The sequence below is a fragment of the Salvelinus fontinalis genome, chromosome 31 (genome assembly GCF_029448725.1).
Source record: "Salvelinus fontinalis isolate EN_2023a chromosome 31, ASM2944872v1, whole genome shotgun sequence".
In the NCBI taxonomy this organism is placed as follows: Eukaryota; Metazoa; Chordata; class Actinopteri; order Salmoniformes; family Salmonidae; genus Salvelinus; species Salvelinus fontinalis.
The window spans coordinates 28496339-28515936 of record NC_074695.1 but is presented as its reverse complement, the minus strand read 5'-3'; the positions used below and the strand labels follow the sequence as shown (position 1 = coordinate 28515936).

The window sequence follows — 19598 nt, the reverse complement described above, 5'->3', positions numbered from 1 at the left end:
GATGGCTCAGCCATTCTGTGAAAGTCCAAGGGCTATGCGCTGGGGTAGAGAGAGAGAGAGCATTCCTAGTGAACCACGGTAGTGTTGTGTGGTGATGAGTGGCACAGCCTGTGTGTTTGTCCAAATTGCACACTGTCTTTGAGGCACAGAAAGTTGGCAGACACGGCGATGCAGAACTGTCACGACATGCCTCCAAAATGCTTAGTGGGGCAGTTATCACACAAAACAGTAATGATCATGTGTTAAGAGGGTAATGAAACATTTATGACGATTATGGCTTGCCAAAAAAGAAGAGAGCGACACAAGCTCTGGTATGTGTGTGAGTTGGGTTTTCTGGATGCGGACCAGCCACGTCCACAGCTACGGGCAGACCAGCCACGTGAGTTGGGGTGGGCATTCTATGTTGTTTTTCTATGTTTTGTTCTAGTCGTTATATTTCTATGTGTTTGGCCTAGTATGGTTCTCAATCAGAGGCAGGTGTCGATCATTGTCTCTGATTGAGAATCATACTTAGGTAGCCTGCTTTCCCACTGTGGGTTGTGGGTAGTTATTTTCTGTTTAGTGTTTTTGTTTGCACCTTACAGAAGTGTTCGTTTGTCGGTTTGTTGTTTTTGTTCAGTATTCATTCTTTATTAAATTATTATGAATACGTACCACGCTGCACTTTGGTCCTCTTCTCCTTCCACCAACGACAACCGTTACAATAGCAATATGTTGTCATTTGACTGGCAAATTACACCTATGTGGTGATAAGCTTTAGTTGTTTGCCAAGGGGAGACATACCTCTAGCTGGCTGCTAAATAAAATACAATTGAATTTGGGTGGACATAGGCAATATGTCCAAAGCGGTCAATGCCCACCAATTGGATAGTCAAACAAAATATTTCATAAGCATATGCAAACAAACACACACACACACACACACACACACACACACACACACACACACACACACACACACACACACACACACACACACACACACACACACACACACACACACACACACACACACACACAAACACACACACACAAACACTCTCTCTCTCTCTCTTCCAAATCCAAGCCTCTGAGTTCACCTAGCAGTAGTCATGCAGTTAGAATTGGGTTATTATGAAAATAGTACACAAGGTAATTTGGAAAGAAGGAAAATAATGTAGCAAATACTTTTTCAATAATAATTATAAAAACACAATAGGATGATGACAACCCCTGAAAATGGTCTGCAAGTATCCTCTACCACCGCAGCTTTGAAAGCAACCAAAGGGTGAGCTGTTGTCAGGCTTGGCAGTATCGATTTCTGGGCTCATTTAGGGAAGCTCTTTGAGCTCTGTTTGAGCTGACTGAAACCCCGGCAGAGAGCACGAGCGACCATGATAACAACTTTCTTTTACTATTAGTTTAGACAAAATGACTTTATCTCTCTTAAAATACCTTGAGAGTGAATCTCCTTAGACAATGCACTGCACGCGCCTTTATCGCTTTCGGTCTCTCTCTCTCTTGCTCTCTTTCTCCCCCTCTCTCATCAGGTTTTTGGAGCTTTGTAATTAAGTCATAAATCTCTCTGATATGCAGTGGTCTGATTCATTTATACAGATTTATGTGCTTATTTTTCTTGGCATTTCTGTCAGATCATAACAGCATAATTTATCCAGCAGACAATTTGGGTTGAAGTGTATTCTTCATGATTTGAATTGTTATGTAATAATATTTGATTGTTTCTCAATACAATTGATCATAATATTGTGTTTGATGGAGAAAGAGAGACTTTTACATACTATGCACTCCCTCTTAAATGTTCAGATAAATCTTGAAAGAAATATAAAACCTGTACTGTACATTTCTCCAAGTGGAAGTATACATTCCACACTACGTAACGGCATACATTTACAGCACATGATAACTTCCAAAATACGTGATTCTGTGCATCCAAAAAGTTGGATGGTGTAGGCCTACATGAAACTTTAGAACAAAGAGGTATTCTGTGTTCTGTCTATTGTGTGGCTGACTGTCAAGTCATGGCCATGCCTCTGACTTCCTCTCAAGCACTAATACTCTGTGATAGCATTTCAGAACCAGCCACGGATAGCTGCTCGGCACAGGGCTTAATTCCCTTCATGGCAGTTGTATCAAAACACAAATAAACCACAGGCCTGTTTCTAAACAGCCATCACAGTAATTGGAAGAGAGGTTGAGGACTTTGAGTCAGGCCATTCACTTAGCCCAGCTATTACCAGCACATCCATTTACAGCTATCAAAAGATAGGCATATAACGTTTATGAAAGGGTCAGACAGAACAGATTGGCTAAGGATTAACCCTAGGTTGGGAAGGGCTGCTCTATGATACAGCTCCAGGAAGTCCATTCTAAAGCCTCTATATTGTAGTATTCAATACATCCCATATATCTCTTACCTGTCTTTCATTTTCCTCAAACTGTCTTGTGCTGGTAAGTTGAAGGCTTCTTCCTAATACAGCAGCGTTGTTTTGGAAATGCATGGTTTGACATAGGCAGCCACCATTGTTATTGAAAGGGGATTCACAGAAGGACAAGGAAAGTGGGAAGGTGTCAAAGGTCAGGGATCAGAGAGGGATGATGCCCCTTTGGGAGGGGTGCAATGTGTGTTAGGTTAGTTAGTTTCCCCCGGGTCGGTCGGCCTACAGCCCACACCCACATAGACGGACGAAGGGGCGCAGTCAGGAGTCAGATGGTCAGTGGAGCCCCAAGAGAGGAACCAGAGGAACAGAGATATTTACCATTGTGGAACAGCTGTGGGGCTGCCTGGTTCTGGAGACTCCTCTCCCCTGCACACACATACACATACATTGCAAAAACACTGCTTTAGTGCTCCAATTAGGACCATGGGCCAAACATCGGTGATGTCATCATGAGAATAATTCTGTATGTATATAATACTGTACATTAGTGGTACACTTTTCACTGGAATTGCCCCCATTTCTGGGCTGGTTGACTAAGCAGGCATATTCAGGAAACACATCAAATAGGTCATCTATTTCTACTGGATGAGACACTCAGAATCAACGCCCAGAGGAGTTGCAGAAAACCATTGATTTGTCACAAGGGCAAAACTATTGATACACAGCGCTATTGATAATGACTGACCAAAGAATGGTGTGTACTTTCTAAATCAAACCAGAAAATGGCTATGATAGATCATTCTCTAGAACAAGAGGGTCACCTCTAACGACAAAGGCAGAAAGAAGCTATCATGCACATACAAGAGCCACGCATTCAAGAGTTGTAGGGTGGAGACAGACTTGAGGTAACACCAGGGGTGTCATTCAGTTAGTTCAAGCTCTGCAAGCCATTTATAGCAGGTAGTTAGTGGGTAGTAAGAAAAGGCAGGTCCGAAACAGTCAGATTCACCCTCATGCTTTGCTAGCAGGCATTTGGGGTAAAAAACAAAACGGAAGTTGTGATATCACACAGCATGGTGCTACTGTTGTGTTATGTTGTGTGAGTGTGACACTACTCTCCTCGACGTGCTTAGAATCTCTTATTCCTCTGATGTCATTCAGGTAAATGAGGGATCACACAGTTCCATATCACTCTCTGTTTTCATAGAATCGCATGAGAACCGTTGAGGATTCTTTACCACAGTGAGGGGACGGCACACACAGCATGCACTGTTTACATCTACTGTCACATGACTGCATCCCAACATGTCCCAACAACCATGCCTCTAGGCCATGCCCCCAGACAGAAAGACAGAGCACTGTCAAAAGCATTCAAATGTACAACCACCATAAGAATGGATATAGGCTGGGTTTCTGTACAGCACTTTGTGACATCAGCTGATGTAAGAAGGGCTTTATAAATACATTTGATCGATATACAGTATGGACCACCTGAAAAGTTAATATGTAAGAATGGATATACAGTATAGACCACTTGAAAAGTTAGAATGTAAGAATGGATATACAGTATGGACCACTTGAAAAGTTAGTATATATGAATGGATATACAGTATGGACCACTTGAAAAGTTAGTATGTATGTGTGTGTGCGTTTGAGCAAGTGGAGTGTGTGCACTCTTTTGTGCATGCATGTGTTTTTGATTGTGAGTGCATGTCCATATACATTTGTGTGTGTGTGTGTTTGAGAATTTCTGCCTCTGCCTGCTATTTGGAGATGTTTATGATTTGCTATACGAACCACTTGAATACTTCCACATGATGGCTGTTCCTTTCTGTTTTGTTAACTTTCTTGCTCTATAGAAACATATAGTATGTGCAAACACACTAGAGACCAGTCCAGGAGGGAATTACGGTGTGTTAATTCAACTTGTGTGTGTGTGTGTGTGTGTGTGTGTGTGTGTGTGTGTGTGTGTGTGTGTGTGTGTGTGTGTGTGTGTGTGTGTGTGTGTGTGTGTGTGTGTGTGTGTGTGTGTGTGTGTGTGTGTGTGTGTGTGTGTCTGTGACAGGGACAGCATAAATGTAGATATGCTGCACCATGCTAATTTTATGTGTGTGTTTTTCCCTATATACGGGCGCTCTACTGATACGGAAATGTACAGCATGTAAAAGTACATGTCTTGAGACTTGCACTATAAACTCTAAACCCCCATCAACGTACTAAAAGTGATAGACAGGAAAGATGAAAAGGCAAACCGTTTCAAATAAAAGAGGCCTGTGTCGTGGCCCGTTATTGTTGAATAGTAATTGAGTTTGTGTGGAGAGACTGACACAACAGAATGAAGATGTGGTAAAGTGCACATGAAACACCACCCTCAATGGATATTCCACTAAAAGCTACACACTGTTGGACAACCAACAGAGTGTAGTGTTAAATGGGATATACATTAAACAAAAATCCACCGTGCTGTTCATATTGCCAAATAATCTTGGTCAACAATGGTTTAGTTGGTGCTGTTCCAGTGTCATTAATGGGACTGAGAGCATTGAAATGGAAGCCCGGTTCAATGAAACTACTGTAGTTTAGTATGTATATTGAAGCTATATGAACAGAATACTCTAACTTACATAAAGATTCCTTTGGTTGTTTTGTCAACCATCATCCTCCACTACCGCTATAACATTTTTACAAAAAACCCTCTCCCATCCTTATTTGGTGACATTTTCACTGAGGAAATGTATTTTCACTCGGAGTCTCCATCTTCCAGTCTGTCCTGTCTGTCTGCCTGTAGTAATGTTCGTGCCTGGCTGAAGCAGTCCCAATTATCCTGTCAGTCAGCCTGCCGTCAGGGGCTGGTTTGGCGGTTTGTTTATTTTATTGTGGTTTTATTAACTAATAGCCCCTCAGATAGATGGATCGCACTAGCACTAAACCGCAGAGTGGGCTGCTACCACCCCTCCCTGTCCCCCGTCTCCCCATACTCCAAACCACTGTACCCCCAGAGCCTGTGGAGGGAAACCCAAGACCCTAACTGCCTGAGCGCTCCCTAATCTGTCACATCAGGCGCACATGTTTTCGGTCTTGGTAATGGCGGCTCAGACATCTAGTTTGGCCACAGCGGGCTTTGTGGAGTCCCGGCAGCCTCGCTAGCGTACGGCAGTAATGATAGGGTGGCTGACCAGTCCTTGACAAGGGTCTGGATCTCATCAGCACCGTGGTGGAGAGGGTAGAACCAGACACACTGAGCAAACATGCCAAGCAGCGACCTACAACAGCCAATTAGCCACCAGCCAACCAGCCACTGAAACCAGCCAACCAGCCACTGACACCAGCCAACCAAACCAGTCAACCAGCCATCCAAACCAGTTGTGCTGAGCGATTAGTGCTTTTTGAGGTCGGTTCGATTTCGGTTCGATTATTTAAAAAATAATCACGGTTTTCAGTTTCGATTTTATTTTTATTCATTAAATGCAGTATGCGTTATGTGGGTTGAATGCTGTAACACAGAATAAAACAATTCATAAAAGTCCCATGATGGTAGTGATGTCCATTACTGCTTATCACTTATTAACCATCATTTATTCACATTACTTTATTTAATAAAATATTTGTTTTATTTTATGATTTTATTATTTCATTCTAAGTCATCATCTCATCTCTATAGAGCTGCTGTCTGACTAAAACACTATTTTGTAGTTCTTCAAAGTAAATAAGGCATACTTTTACAACTGCTGAATACCAACTATCAATCACTTAGATCATATAAATCAACTGATTTATATCACTCTCGTACGCTCACTCTTCTCTCCAACTCCGTCAACGAGGTCTGGACAAGTAAAGGGGGCACGCATTGGATTATGGTCATTGTAGTTAATGACCACATTTTCTGCTCTATGTAGAATATTGGCCTGTTGGAAACTACAACTACTACATCGCACAGTAGGGCTTGATCTGATTTATCTCTACAGAAACTGAGTATCGAGCTCACAGAAACTGAGCATCGAGCTCACAGAAACTGAGCATCGAGCTCACAGGAAAAAAATGTACAAAATGGAATTCAAATAATGGAAACGACATCAGATAATTACAGTGCATTCGGAAAGTATTCAGACCCCTTGACTTTTTACACATTTTGTTACATTACAGCCTTATTCTAAAATGTATTAAATTGTTTTTTCTCCGCATCAATCTACACACAATAGCCCATAATGACAAAGCAAAAACAGGTTTTTAGTAATTGTTGAAAATGTATTACAATTAAAAAACTGAAATATCACATTTACATAAGTATTCAGACCCTTTACTCAGTACTTTGTTGAAGCACCTTAGGCAGCGATTACAGCCTTGAGGCTTCTTGGGTATGAGGCTACAAGCTTGGCACACCTGTATTTGGGGAGTTTATACCATTGTTCTCTGCAGATCCTCTCAAGCTCTGTCAGGCCTCTCCAGAGATGTTCGATCGGGTTCAAGTCCGGGCTCTGGCTGGGCCATTCAAGGACATTCAGAGACTTGTCCTGAAGACACTCTTGCGTTGTCTTGGCTGTGTGCTTAGGGTCGTTATCATGTTGGAAGGTGAACCTTCGCCCCGGTCTGAGGTCCTGAGCACTCTGGAGCAGGTTTTCATCAAGGAACTCTCTGTACTTTGCTCCGTTCATCTTTCCCTGGATCCTAACTAGTCTCCCAGTCCCTGCTGCTGAAAAACATCCCCACAGCATGATGCTGCCACCACCATGCTTCAACGTAGGGATGGTGCCAGGTTTCCTCCAGACATGATGCTTGGCATTCAGGCCAAAGAGTTCATTCTTGGTTTCATCAAATAAAAATAAAAATCAAATCAAATCAAATGTTATTTGTCACATGCGCCAAATACAACAGCTGTAGACCTTAATGTCAATTGAGGTAATATGTAGGTAGAGGTAAAGTGAATATGTATGAATAAAAAAGAGTAGCAACAGCGTAAAAATGGGGGTTGGGGGGAAAATGCAAATAGTCCAGGTAACCATTTGATTAGGTGTTCAGGAGTCTTATGGCTTGGGAGTAGAAGCTGTTAAGAAGCCTTTTGGTCCTAGACTTTGTGCTCCGGTACCATTTGCCGTGAGATAGCAGAAAGAACAGTCTATGACTAGGGTGGCTGGAGTCTTTGAATTTTTTGGGGGCCTTCCTCTGACACCAGATGGTATAGAGGTCCTGGATGGCAGGAAGCTTGGCCCCAGTGATGTACTGGGCCATATGCACTACCCTCTGTAGTGCCTCGCGGTCGGAGGCCGAGCAGGTTCCATACCAGGCAGTGGTGCAACTAGTCAGGATGCTCTCGATGATGCAGCTGTAGAACTTTCTGAGGATCTGAGGACCCATGCCAAATCTTTTCAGTCTCCTGAGGGGGAATAGGCGTTGTTAAGCCCCCTTCACGACTGTCTTGGTGTGTTTGGACCATGATAGGCTCCACTACAGCCCCATCGAGGAGAATGGGGGCGTGCTCGGTCCTCCTTTTCCTGTAGTCCACAATAATCTCCTTTGTCTTGATCACGTTGAGGGAGAGGTTGTTATCCTGGCACCACACTGCCAGGTCTCTGACATCCTCCCTATAGGCTCTCTCATGGTTGTCAGTGATTAGGCCTACCACTGTTGTGTCATCGGCAAACTTAATGATGGTGTTGGGAGTCGTGCCTGGCCATAAAGTCAGTGAACAGGGAGTACAGAAGGGGGCTGAGCACACACCCCTGAGGGGCCCCAGTGTTGAGGATCAGCATGGCAGTTGTGTTGTTACCTACCCTTACCACCTGGGGGTGGCCCGTCAGGAAGTCTAGGATCCAGTTGCAGAGGGAGGTGTTTAGTCCCAGGGTTCTTAGCTTAGTGATGAGCTTTGAGGGCACTATGGTGTTGAATGGTAAGTTGTTGTCAATGAATAGCATTCTCATATAGGTGTTGCTTTTGCCCAGGTGGGAAAGGGCAGTGTGGAGTGCAATAGAGATTGCATCATCTGTGGATCAGACCAGAGAATATTGTTTCTCATGGTCTGAGAGTCCTTTAGGTGCATTTTGGCAAACTCCAAGCGGGCTGTCATGTGCCTTTTACTGAGGAGTGACTTCCGTCTGGCCGCTCTACCATAAAGGCCTGATTGGTGGAGTGCTGCAGAGATGGTTGTCCTTCAGGAAGGTTCTCCCATCTCCACAGAGGAACTCTGGAGCTCTGTCAAGTTCTTGGTCACCTCCCTGACCAAGGCCCTTCTCCCCCGATTGCTCAGTTTGGTCGGGCGGCCAGCTCTAGGAAGAGCCTTGGTGGTTCCAAACTTCTTCCATTGAAGAATGATGGAGGCCACTGTGTTCTTGGGGACCTTCAATGCTGCATACAATTTTTGGTACCCTTACCCAGATCTTTGCCTCGACACAATCCTCTCTCGGAGCTCTACGGACAATTCCTTTTTGCTCTGACATGCACTGTCAACTGTGGGACCTTATATAGACAGGTGTGTACCTAATGTCCAATCAATTGAATTTACCACAGGTGGACTCCAATCAAGATGTAGAAACATCTCAAGGATGATCAATGGAAACAGGTGGTACCTGAGCTCAATTTTGAGACTCATAGCAAAGGGTCTGAAAACTGTTTTTTTTTTTTAAAGCTGTTTTTGCTTTGTTATTATGGAGTATTGTGTGTAGATTGATGAGGATTTTGTTGCATTTAATCCATTTCAGAATAAGGCGGTAACATAACAAAATGTGGAAAAAGTCAAGGGGTCTGAATACTTTCCAAGTGCTGTGTAGATGTTTAAAAACTGAAAAATATCTGACATTTTGGTTAATCGCTCAGCACTACAAACCAGCCAACCAGCCTACACACAGCCTCAGTTCACTTTCAAAATGACAAGCGCTGAAATAAAAATCATTCTACACAGCCTCTATTTAATTAGTTAATGTCAACCACAGCAAATAATATTAACACGTCAATCAATGAAGGTTAAGGTTGGGTTTCAGTGTTACATCATTGAGGAGTTGACCCTAGGTCTGAAAGAGGAGCTGTGTATGGCTGCATAGGGTGATGAAGAAGAACCAGAGGAAACACACTGTCCAGCGAAGCAGGGAGAGACAACAGAACAAAGCAAATGCAGCCGCATAGAGAAAGAGCGAAAGAGAGAGAGAGAGAGCGCGAGAGAGAGAGAGAGAGAGCGCGCGAGAGAGAGAGAGAGAGCGAGAGAGAGAGAGAGCGAGAGAGCGAGAGGGAGAGAGAGGGAGAGAGAGAGAGAGAGAGAGAGAGAGAGAGAGAGAGAGAGAGAGAGAGAGAGAGAGAGAGAGAGAGAGAGAGAGAGAGAGAGAGAGAGAGAGAGAGAGAGAGAGAGAGAGAGAGAGAGAGAGAGAGAGAGAGAGAGGGAGAGAGAGAGAGGTGTCACAGCTGTAGACTGCAGCACCGCCAACACCAGCAGAGAATGAAAGCATTTTGCATTTTGTGTGTGAGAGAAGAAGCAGCAGTAGAGACTTGGACATAAAATAGGTACTTGTCAATCTAAGTGAAAGGAGTTGTATGCAGTCATTATAGAGGTCAACATTGCCTCTGGAGTAGCCTGGTAATGTGTGACGAAGGCTGTGAAGATGAATGATTCAGTACATGCAGATCACATCCTTTACTCAGTTCTCCTCCACAACACATCAAATGTGAGCTGACTCACCTACACATGTCTTTTCGTCGGTTTGCAGGGCAAACTTCATATGACACGCACATCTGGGGCCGTGGTCCGTCTCCTCACAGATGTGCTGGCAACCCCCGTTGCCGTAGTTACAGGTCACTGCCGAGGAGCACACAGTTAAAGCAATAGGAACATGATGTACTGTCATCCATGCCTGGAGGTGTGCTGTGACATCATCACCCTCTCAACCTCCGTGTGATAAAGATGTTTAGAAACTCTTCCCGTTCACACCTTGGTATGAAGGATCTCACGCCACTAAACTGTCGCCTACTTAATGGAGCGGAGCTGACTGACTTCAGAGTTTCATTCTCACTAGAAGACACTAGTTTCACTTTGGAACACTGGTTCTTCAGAGTGACACAGAAAAATTGGAACGTTCATAACTGTTAAAAAGACGATTCTGGGTGTCAGTTACACTGTGAGGTTGTAGTGTGTTTAGTGTCGACATTAGCACTCTGAATACACCTGTGATGACAGAGCCAAGGCTTCCACCGCCATCCAGTCTGCACACCACTACCCCTGTGCCTTTTGGCCTTTTCCTGGGCTATCGCCCAAAAAAAAGTAGAATAACACTTCTCCAATCCTTATTCAAACATAGGCAAATCCCCCATCAGCCCCGACCCCTGCCCTGACAGGACGAGCCCTGTTGCAAGGCAACAGGAAGTGTGTGCTGTCCATCACAACGGCTCTTTCTCAGAAACCTGCTACCCACTCCCTTAGTTACTCCAGTTCTGTCGGTTATCTTATAGGATGCTATAAATCATTTAGTGTGATAAACTGGCAGTATCATTTGGAAACAATCACTGTAAAATGGCTTTGTTTCTGACGCTGTGTGAAAATCTGTTGGATGGTAGTATCTTCATAACTCTACACAATGTACACGTTGGCACCACATAAACCATGTATTATCATGTTAGAAACCTATGTAAGATAGAGTAAATCATCATGTGGTGCCAATGTGTACATTGTGTAGAGTAATGAAGGTGGGTATGTGGGTTGATGGGGGGGGGGTTCACACTTACACTTGCAGTCCCTCATGTTCCTGGTGAGCTGGAAGCCAGGCCTGCACTCGCAGGCGACGCCTCCCTTTGGTGTCTCCCGGCAGATGTGAGCACAGCCATGGTTCTTATCCATGCAGGTGGGGCCCTCCTTGGTGCCCTCTGGTCGTGCTACAGGGAGAAGAACATGAGTTAGAGGGGACCTGATCAGAGTTTCCAACACGTACTAGGTACTACTCGTTTCCCCGATGCCACGCCCCCTTACATGACTGAATACACACACACATGTAAATCTCCAGGGTGGATGATAGCCTGTTAGAACACACTGCATTGTCAGGCTATAAAAACTAGCCCGCCTAAAGAACGGATCAAACTCCAGGAGTTGATCCTGCAGTCCTGTAAGCATAAATGAGGTAATCCCTAACAAACAGAAGTAGACATTTTAACTCGCAGACAAATTCTTCAAGCTTCGAGGCAAGAAGGGCTCGGTCGGAGAGGAGAGGCCTAAAAAACACATCTATTTCCAGAGGTTTACCACACTCTAACCACTATACTTTGGTTCAGTTAAAATGGGTCCGTTTTCTGTGGATGCATGAATCCGTTATGAGTCTAAACACAACAAAGGGATGCTTTTGTTGGCCTCCATTATATAAAGTAATCTCACAATATCTGTGTGTTTTAGCTATTCAAAGCTACTCTCAAAGTGCCATGCAGATACATCATTTTTATCTCATGTATAAATGTATGAAAGTCACTTATTCAACACATCCGCAACTCAAGAGGATTCCTTTCCAGGTCTCACTTGTGTTATAAATTATAACAGGAGTCAGTGGCACATCTGTTATGCCACTATGTATTACGGGTGACACCTTTAGGGATCAGAGCTGAGATTTGCCTCCATGCGATGTGAGATAATATCACTATTACAGATGCAGTGACAAGCCCCAAGCCCACTGTCTCATTAAAAACCAAACCCATCTCTCCTCCCCCACCCCTCTTCCTCTATGTGGTGAGCAGACATGGTGGTTGACTTACAAATGGCACCTTATTCCCTATTAAGTTCACTACTTTTGACTAGGGCCCGTAGGGCTTGGTCCATTGTAGTGGCCCATGTAGGGAATAGGGTGCCATTCAGGATGCAACCCAGGCAGGAAGATGTCTCAATTGAGACTCACTGGACCTGCTGACTCTCAGAAGGATGTTTGGGTCTACACTTCAGAGCTGTATACTGTTCTAGTCACACACATGAATATTGTAGATCTCCTTTTTGATTGCATTTGTAAATGCATGTAAGCACATAAGGCCTAAGGGCCCCACGTCATTCTTACAGGGCACCCATATGAAAAAGTATGCACAAACTACTGAATGTTGCTTTGGATAAAGGTGTCTGCAAAACAGCATATTATTATTAGTAGTAGTAGTATTATAAATTACATGCCATAGAGGACTGCACTGTTCTGTACATAGACAATCATTCTACAGTGTGTTCATGTGACTGCCCTGTGGACATATGGGAAAATGCTATCAGTATGTGTAAATGTGTTGACGAATCATGGCAAAGAGCCAGAGCCTTGTATTATCCTCAATGACCTATTTATGTACTTTAACACCTGCCTGAATAGACTTCTTTTAATTACACCCTCTTGTTTTCCACGTGTTCTGCCAACAAACTGCACCGGCCCTTTTATTTAGTTTCACTTAGTAAGTTAGGGCTGACGTCAGAGAGACAGATATATTTCCACTCCCTCTCTACTTTGTGTCTAGTTGACGATGCAAGAATCATAGGCGATGTTGATGTCTCGCATTACTGCTGTCCATCACCTCAAGCCTGTTAAGAGGTGATAGGATGTCAGGCTTCAGCCCTTCTGACAGGCTTCTCTGCTTTTGCTTTGCTGATCTGTAAAAAGGGGTGATGGCGAAGGCAGAAAGATGGGAGAGGCTGAGCAATCAGACATTGAGTGCAAAAACAGTCCTAGGACAGAGGGTCAACTCTGAACAAAAACACCATTCCACCACCACGGCCATTGAGACACAGTAAATACAGGGACGAAGACTGGAGTCCACTGACCATATAACAACACACCCTCTTTAAGGTGCAGCAAACCTCAGGAGGTCAGTGCGAGGAGAAACTTAACGGTCCTTTCCCACTGCTCCGTGTCTGTCTGAGGGGGAGGCGAACCCAACACACAGACAGAGGGATAGAGTTTCCCACTTGGCAGCCCCTAAGAGATTCAAGTTCACTTACCAGGGTCACAACGTGCATCCCCCAAAATCCCCCCACTCTCTCCCCACCTACAGTATATGAGACCCCTGTCCCCTAATACCGCAGACTCATCCATCAATAGCGGGTGGGGCTAGGGCCAAAACCTGGCCCTGCTCTCTCTCTGAGGACCTAGAAAACCTAAGTGTTGACACAATAGCCCTTTTCTCCCTGGCCAAGCTATGAAACCACACTTTGTGGTTCCGTTCAACTGGCTGCCAAATACCGACATTTTTTATTATTACTACTACAGCTATAATAATTCATGCAGGAAATATAAATAAATAATAGGGACGTAGAAAGAAAAATCGGCCCGTGGAGAAGTGAGCTGGGGAAAGTTGTGAAGCAAAGAATAGGACTGCGGATTGCGAACACCTAACTTTATATGTATAAGCCAATAACAAATATCACAGGGCACTTTATAGACGGATCGCTGGATAAGCAATATGGGTTAAAATCATGGCGCCAGAGGGGAACCTTCCAAATGGTTACCAGGGGACAGACTGGACATTTGTTCTCACACAATTGAACATGGACAGCGATCATCGAAAACTACTGACTGCAGCGGTGGAAAAAATAACACCCGGCAATTAGATGCAAAGAACAGCAAGAAAGAGAAAGCTTTTCCCCAGAAGCGACATAGCTACAGCAGCAGTATCCAACCAAGACAGGTCGTGACCTGCCCACCAGACACTCAGGAGAGGCTTGTAACTCAAGGACTACTGCACTGCAGTGCCACCTCAGCAGCCCAAAGCTAAAATACTGCCATCTATAATCCCCCTCTCCCTCCCAGCTCCAGACACAATACTGTTCAGGCTCAAGGCTAAGGCCTTTAAAGTGCACCGGAACACAGTAAAATAAACAAAAACAAGGCCATTTGGAGACTTCTCAAGAGCTTCCAATAATACAATAATTTTCTGTGCATCTCTGACAATTACAGTACAGGGACACTTCCCTCCCAAAAAACCTCCTCTCTAAAGAGAAATAGAAGAGGACAGGATATAATGAGTGGAGAAATAGGCCTAGACATGCTGCCTGGAGAACGCTTCTGTTTGTCTCAGTGTTCAGACCCCATCAGTAACCACAGTTACTCCCCTCTAATGTAGTCCTTTAGATTCATCTGGAACTAAACACAATGTGCCTTTATGGGCCATTCTACACTAACACTTGTTCCTCTTATAGCACTTCATTAACACTGCCAACTAAGTGGAGCAATTTAGGAAATTGTTATTACTACCTGTATTATACAACAGGTTGTAAAACCAATAGGGTACAATCATACCCCTGGACTGTTATAGTAGGATTAAGGCAGTCTTTTGTTTATGTAAATTATTTATTTGCAAATGTTTTGCAGGATGAAACTTTCCACCTTTGGCTACAATATTGGCTACGATCCCATGTGGAAAGTGACCCTCAGCTAATGAAGAAGAAACACGTCATATACTGTAGTCCCCAATTCTCACTGAGGTGGAGACAGTTGGGCACCTGGAACAAAGCCTCCTCACCAGCGCTTCCCAACAACATGAGGGCCTGGTCAGTAAACTTTAGGGCCATGTATTGGAAAGCTCGCCCTCGCCCTCCATTTGGCAAATCTGACCATAATTCCATCCTCCTGATTCCTGCTTTACAAGCAAAAACTAAAGCAGGAAGCACCAGTGACTCGGTCAATAAAAAAGTGGTCAGATGACACAGATGCTAAGCTACAGGACTGTTTTGCTAGCACAGACTGGAACATGTTCCGGGATTCTTCCGATGGCATTGAGGAATACACCACATCAGTCACTGGCTTCATCAATAAGTGCATCAATCATGTCGTCCTCACAGTGACTGTACGTACATACCCCAACCAGAAGCCATGGATTACCGGCAACATCCGCACTGAGCTAAAGGGCAAAGTTGATGCTTTCAAGGAGTGGGACCCTAACCTGGAATCTGATAAGATATCCCGCTATGTCTTCCGACGAACAGGCAAAGCATCAACGCAGGACTAAGATCGAATCGTACAACACCAGCTCCGACACTTGTCGGATGTGGCAGGGCTTGCAAACTATTACAGACTACAAAGGGAAGCATATCCGTGACACGGGCCTACCAAACGAGCTAAATTACTTCTATGCTCGCTTCGAGGCAAGTAACACTGAAACATGCATGAGAGCATCAGCTGTTCCGGACGACTGTGTGATCACACTCTCCGCAGCCGATGTGAGTAAGACCTTTAAACAGGTTAACATTCACAAGGCCACAGGGCCAGATGGATTGTCAGGACGTGTACATCCGCCATGCTGATCCTCAAACAGGGGAAAAAGGTTGCATGCTCAGTCCCCTAATGTACTCCCTGTTCACTCATGACTTTACGGCCAGGCACGATTCCAACACCATCATTACATTTGCTGATGACACAACAGTGGTAGGCCTGATCATCGACAATGACGAGACAGCCTATAGGGAGGAGGTCAGAGACCTGGCAGTGTGGTGCCAGGACAACAACCTCTCCCTCAATGTGACCAAAACAAAGGAGATGATTGTGGACTACAGGAAAAGGAGGACCGAGCACGCCCCCATTCTCATCAATGGGGCTGTAGTGGAGCAGGTTGAGAGCTTCAAGTACTTTGGTGTCCACATCATCAACAAACTAACATGGTCCAAGCACACCAAGACAGTCGTGAAGAGGGCACGACAAAACGTACTCCCCCTCAGGAGACTGAAAAGATTTGGCATGGGTCCTCAGATCCTCAAAAGGTTTTACAGCTGCACCATCGAGAGCATCCTGACGGGTTGCATCCCTGCCTGGTATGGCAACTGTATGGCAACTGCTTGGCCTCCGACTGCAAGGCACTACAGAGGGTACTGCATACGGCCCAGTACATCACTGGGGCCAAGCTTCCTGCCATCCAGGACCTCTCGCGGTGTCAGAGGAAGGTCCTAAAAATGGTCAAAGACTCCAGCTACCGCATGGCAAGCGGTACCGGAGAGGCTTCTAAACAGCTTCTACCCACAAGCCATAAGTCTCCTGAAACATCTAATCAAATGGCTACCCAGACTATTTGCATTGCCCCCCACCCCCCTCTTTACGCTGCTGCTACTCTGTTATTATCTATGCATAGTCACTTTAATAACTCTACCTACATGTACATACTACCTCAGTTACCTTGACTAACCGGTGCCCCCGCACATTGACGCTGTACCGGTACCCCCTGTATATAGCCTCGCTACTGTTATTTTACTGCTGTTCTTGTTACTTTTGTTTCTTATTTTTTTAGGTATTTTCCTTAAACTGCATTGTTGGTTAAGAGCTTGTAAGTAAGCATTTCACTTTAAGGTCTACACCCGTTGTATTCGGCGAATGTGACAAATATCATTTATTTGATTTGATTTGGAGAGTCCCACACGATCGATTGTAAAGTGATAAGACATGCTGGGGTTTTATAGGCGTAGTCAGTCTAAGTGTTAGGGCAGGTGACAGGAAGGCTTGTTGTACGACCCCAGACTCCGTCATACAGGACAGAAGCCCCTGGAAGGGAGAGGGAAGCCCCATGTTCTTGACACGGCGCCACTGGGATCAGGGCCTAAACATAGAGCCACCAGGCAATTAAAGCAGAATTCCTTACTCATAGATAATAGGCCATTAAAACTTTTAACAAGAGGATAAAGATGTCAGAGTTGGAAAAGGCGGAGAGGGAGTCTGGACCGGGCCGTGGTGCGATGGGCCGGGAAGTGACAGGGCGTCCAGTGGGTCCACGTCACGGCACAGCGCCGTCTCGATGGCAAGCGGATGCCCCCAAAGAGAGAGGGCAGAGCCAGCTCACTGAGCCAAGCGCTACTGTTTGGGCCATTCTGCCAACCGTTGGTTCCCTTCAACTCCCGAAGGCCTAATAGTAGAAGCAGCAACATTCCCTCACTGGGAAGAGAGACAGGGCATAAATGGTCTCAGCCAGGGAAGGTGGCAGTTGATTGCGGAATATTTTCCTACAGGATACATCTGCATGTCTATGGTTAGGATGACAGGCACCTGAGCTACCAACAAACCTAATGACACGTTAATTTACATTCTATAGTTGTGTTTCCAAAACAATCCCTGCATAGTTTCCTAATGATCCTAACTATAGTATAGCCAAGTGGTTTAAATACTTTTGGTGTAACAGACTAGATTAGACCTGATATATTATGTGACTCTGCTTCTCTACCTGTGGGTGCATATATTCTTTATTGTTGCTGTTGATGTTGTTATTGTGGTTGCTCTTATCATTGTTTCTGTTGATGGTGTGTATGTCTTTGTGTTATTTATTGTATACAGTATGTGCATTTCTGTGTGCATACTGTGTGTGTGTGTGTGACTCCATCTATCTACAGTATATATGTGTATATTCTGCAGCACCTGCTGTGGGACATGCCCCTCTCCCCCTCACTCCTCCTCTCATCACTTCAAGGTCACCTCTCCTCTCCCGGCGGACCAAGCTTATCCATTATCCCCCTCCCCCGACAGAGAAGAACACAGAACAACATAAAGCTACACAACGCACCAGAAGGATAGCATGCCTGCACAAACAAAGGAAACTATCCTCTCTCTGTAATAAAAAGAGATATGTTATTTCAAAGCCACATTCTTCTTGAAATCAAAGGTAGACTAGAGAGGAGAGGAAGACATGATTCATGCTGGCCCTCTGGGTAAAGCAATGACAGAAAAGCGTTAGTGGAAAAATCCCACTGGCACTAAGGCAGTCCACTGCGGCATGCTGGCCCGGCTAGCTTAGAGATGGCCTTCAACAAAACCGCACTATGAAAAGGGATGTCTGGCACAAAAGAAGTATGGAGGATTCAGCAGTAGGGCAGCCAACATTTGCTAGAGCCCAAGCCACTGATGTACAGCAGGTATATATTTGTTCAAGCGTGGGGAGCCATGGGGCCTATGAAAGCTCAGTCTAGACAAAGAGAGGGTAGCAACTGAAGGTAATTTAGAGACAGAGAGAAGGAGAGCGAAAGGAAGAGAGAGAGAGGGGAGAAGGATAGAGGGAAAGAGTGAGGGGGAGGAGAGAGCATGAGGGGGAGAGAGGGAGGGAGAGAGAGAGAGAGAGTGTGAGTGAGTGAGTGAGTGAGTGAGTGAGTGAGTGAGTGAGTGAGTGAGTGAGTGAGTGAGTGAGTGAGTGAGTGAGTGAGTGAGTGAGTGAGTGAGTGAGTGAGTGAGTGAGTGAGAGAGAGAGAGAGAGAGAGAGAGAGAGAGAGAGAGAGAGAGAGTGAGAGTAAGAAGGAGAGAGAAGGCAGAGAGTGAGAGGATGAGAGTGAGATAATTTTAAAGAAAGAGCAAGAGAGAAAAAATATGAAAGCAGAAGGGAGAGAAAAAGACAGAAAATAGAGAAGAGGTGGAGCGTCCTGAACTGTAGGTGTCCTGAAGAAACAGTCTTTGATGCTGGACTAATGGTGAGACTTAATAGGTAGCCATGGGAGTGCGGGACGTTCCCCAGAATAGGAAAATAGCCTAGTTATACGGTCGGGCTGCAGAGCAATGGAGCAGCCACTCCTGCACTTGTAAAAACAGCTCCGCGGCCAGCATACAGCCAGACAGGCAAGCAGACATGCTGAGACACAGCTCCAGGAACGACAATACAAGCCCTTCAAAGTAGGGACACCAGACAGGAGAAATAGAGGCTTCTCTTTTCACACGACTGCCATAGCCAGCCATGGCATGCCCTATTTTATATTAAGAATAAAAATAATGTGTCAATGCTTTCAGAAAAGAAGCAAAAATAGAAAATAAGACTGTCCCAATAACAGTAATAGAAAGTCCCGTGTGCAAAGCATAGCACCCTGCATACCACTACTGGCTTGCTTCTGAAGCTAAGCAGGGTTGGTCCTGGTCAGTCCCTGGATGGGAGACCAGATGCTGCTGGAAGTGGTGTTGGAGGGCCAGTAGGAGGCACTCTTTCCTCTGGTCTAAAAAATATCCCAATGCCCCAGGGCAGTGATTGGGGACACTGCCCTGTGTAGGGTGCCGTCTTTCGGATGGGACGTTAAACGGGTGTCCTGACTCTCTGAGGTCATTAAAGATCCCATGGCACTTATCGTAAGAGTAGGGGTGTTAACCCCGGTGTCCTGGCTAAATTCCCAATCTGGCCCTCAAACCATCATGGTCACCTAATAATCCCCAGTTTACAATTGGCTCATTCATCCCCCTCCTCTCCCCTGTAACTATTCCCCAGGTCGTTGCTGCAAATGAGAACGTGTTCTCAGTCAACTTACCTGGTAAAATAAAAAATAAATAAATAAAAAATAAAACAAGCACCTAATAA

The 19598-nt window shown here is 45.0% G+C and overlaps 1 protein-coding gene across 5 annotated transcripts in view; it reads right to left on the bottom strand.

The window, feature by feature from the left end:
- Positions 1-19598, bottom strand: part of LOC129829982 (signal peptide, CUB and EGF-like domain-containing protein 3) — a 124222-nt gene that overhangs the window by 29828 nt on the left and 74796 nt on the right. For 3 of the 5 annotated variants that reach the window (XM_055892066.1, XM_055892065.1, XM_055892068.1), the window contains exons 5-7: positions 11079-11225; positions 10039-10155; positions 2757-2804 (exon numbers count right to left, since the gene is read on the bottom strand). In XM_055892066.1, coding sequence (XP_055748041.1) covers positions 2757-2804; positions 10039-10155; positions 11079-11225 — 312 coding nt within the window. The remainder of the gene's footprint in view (positions 1-2756; positions 2805-10038; positions 10156-11078; positions 11226-19598) is intronic. The other 2 variants (XM_055892069.1, XM_055892070.1) reach the window with 1 other exon arrangement.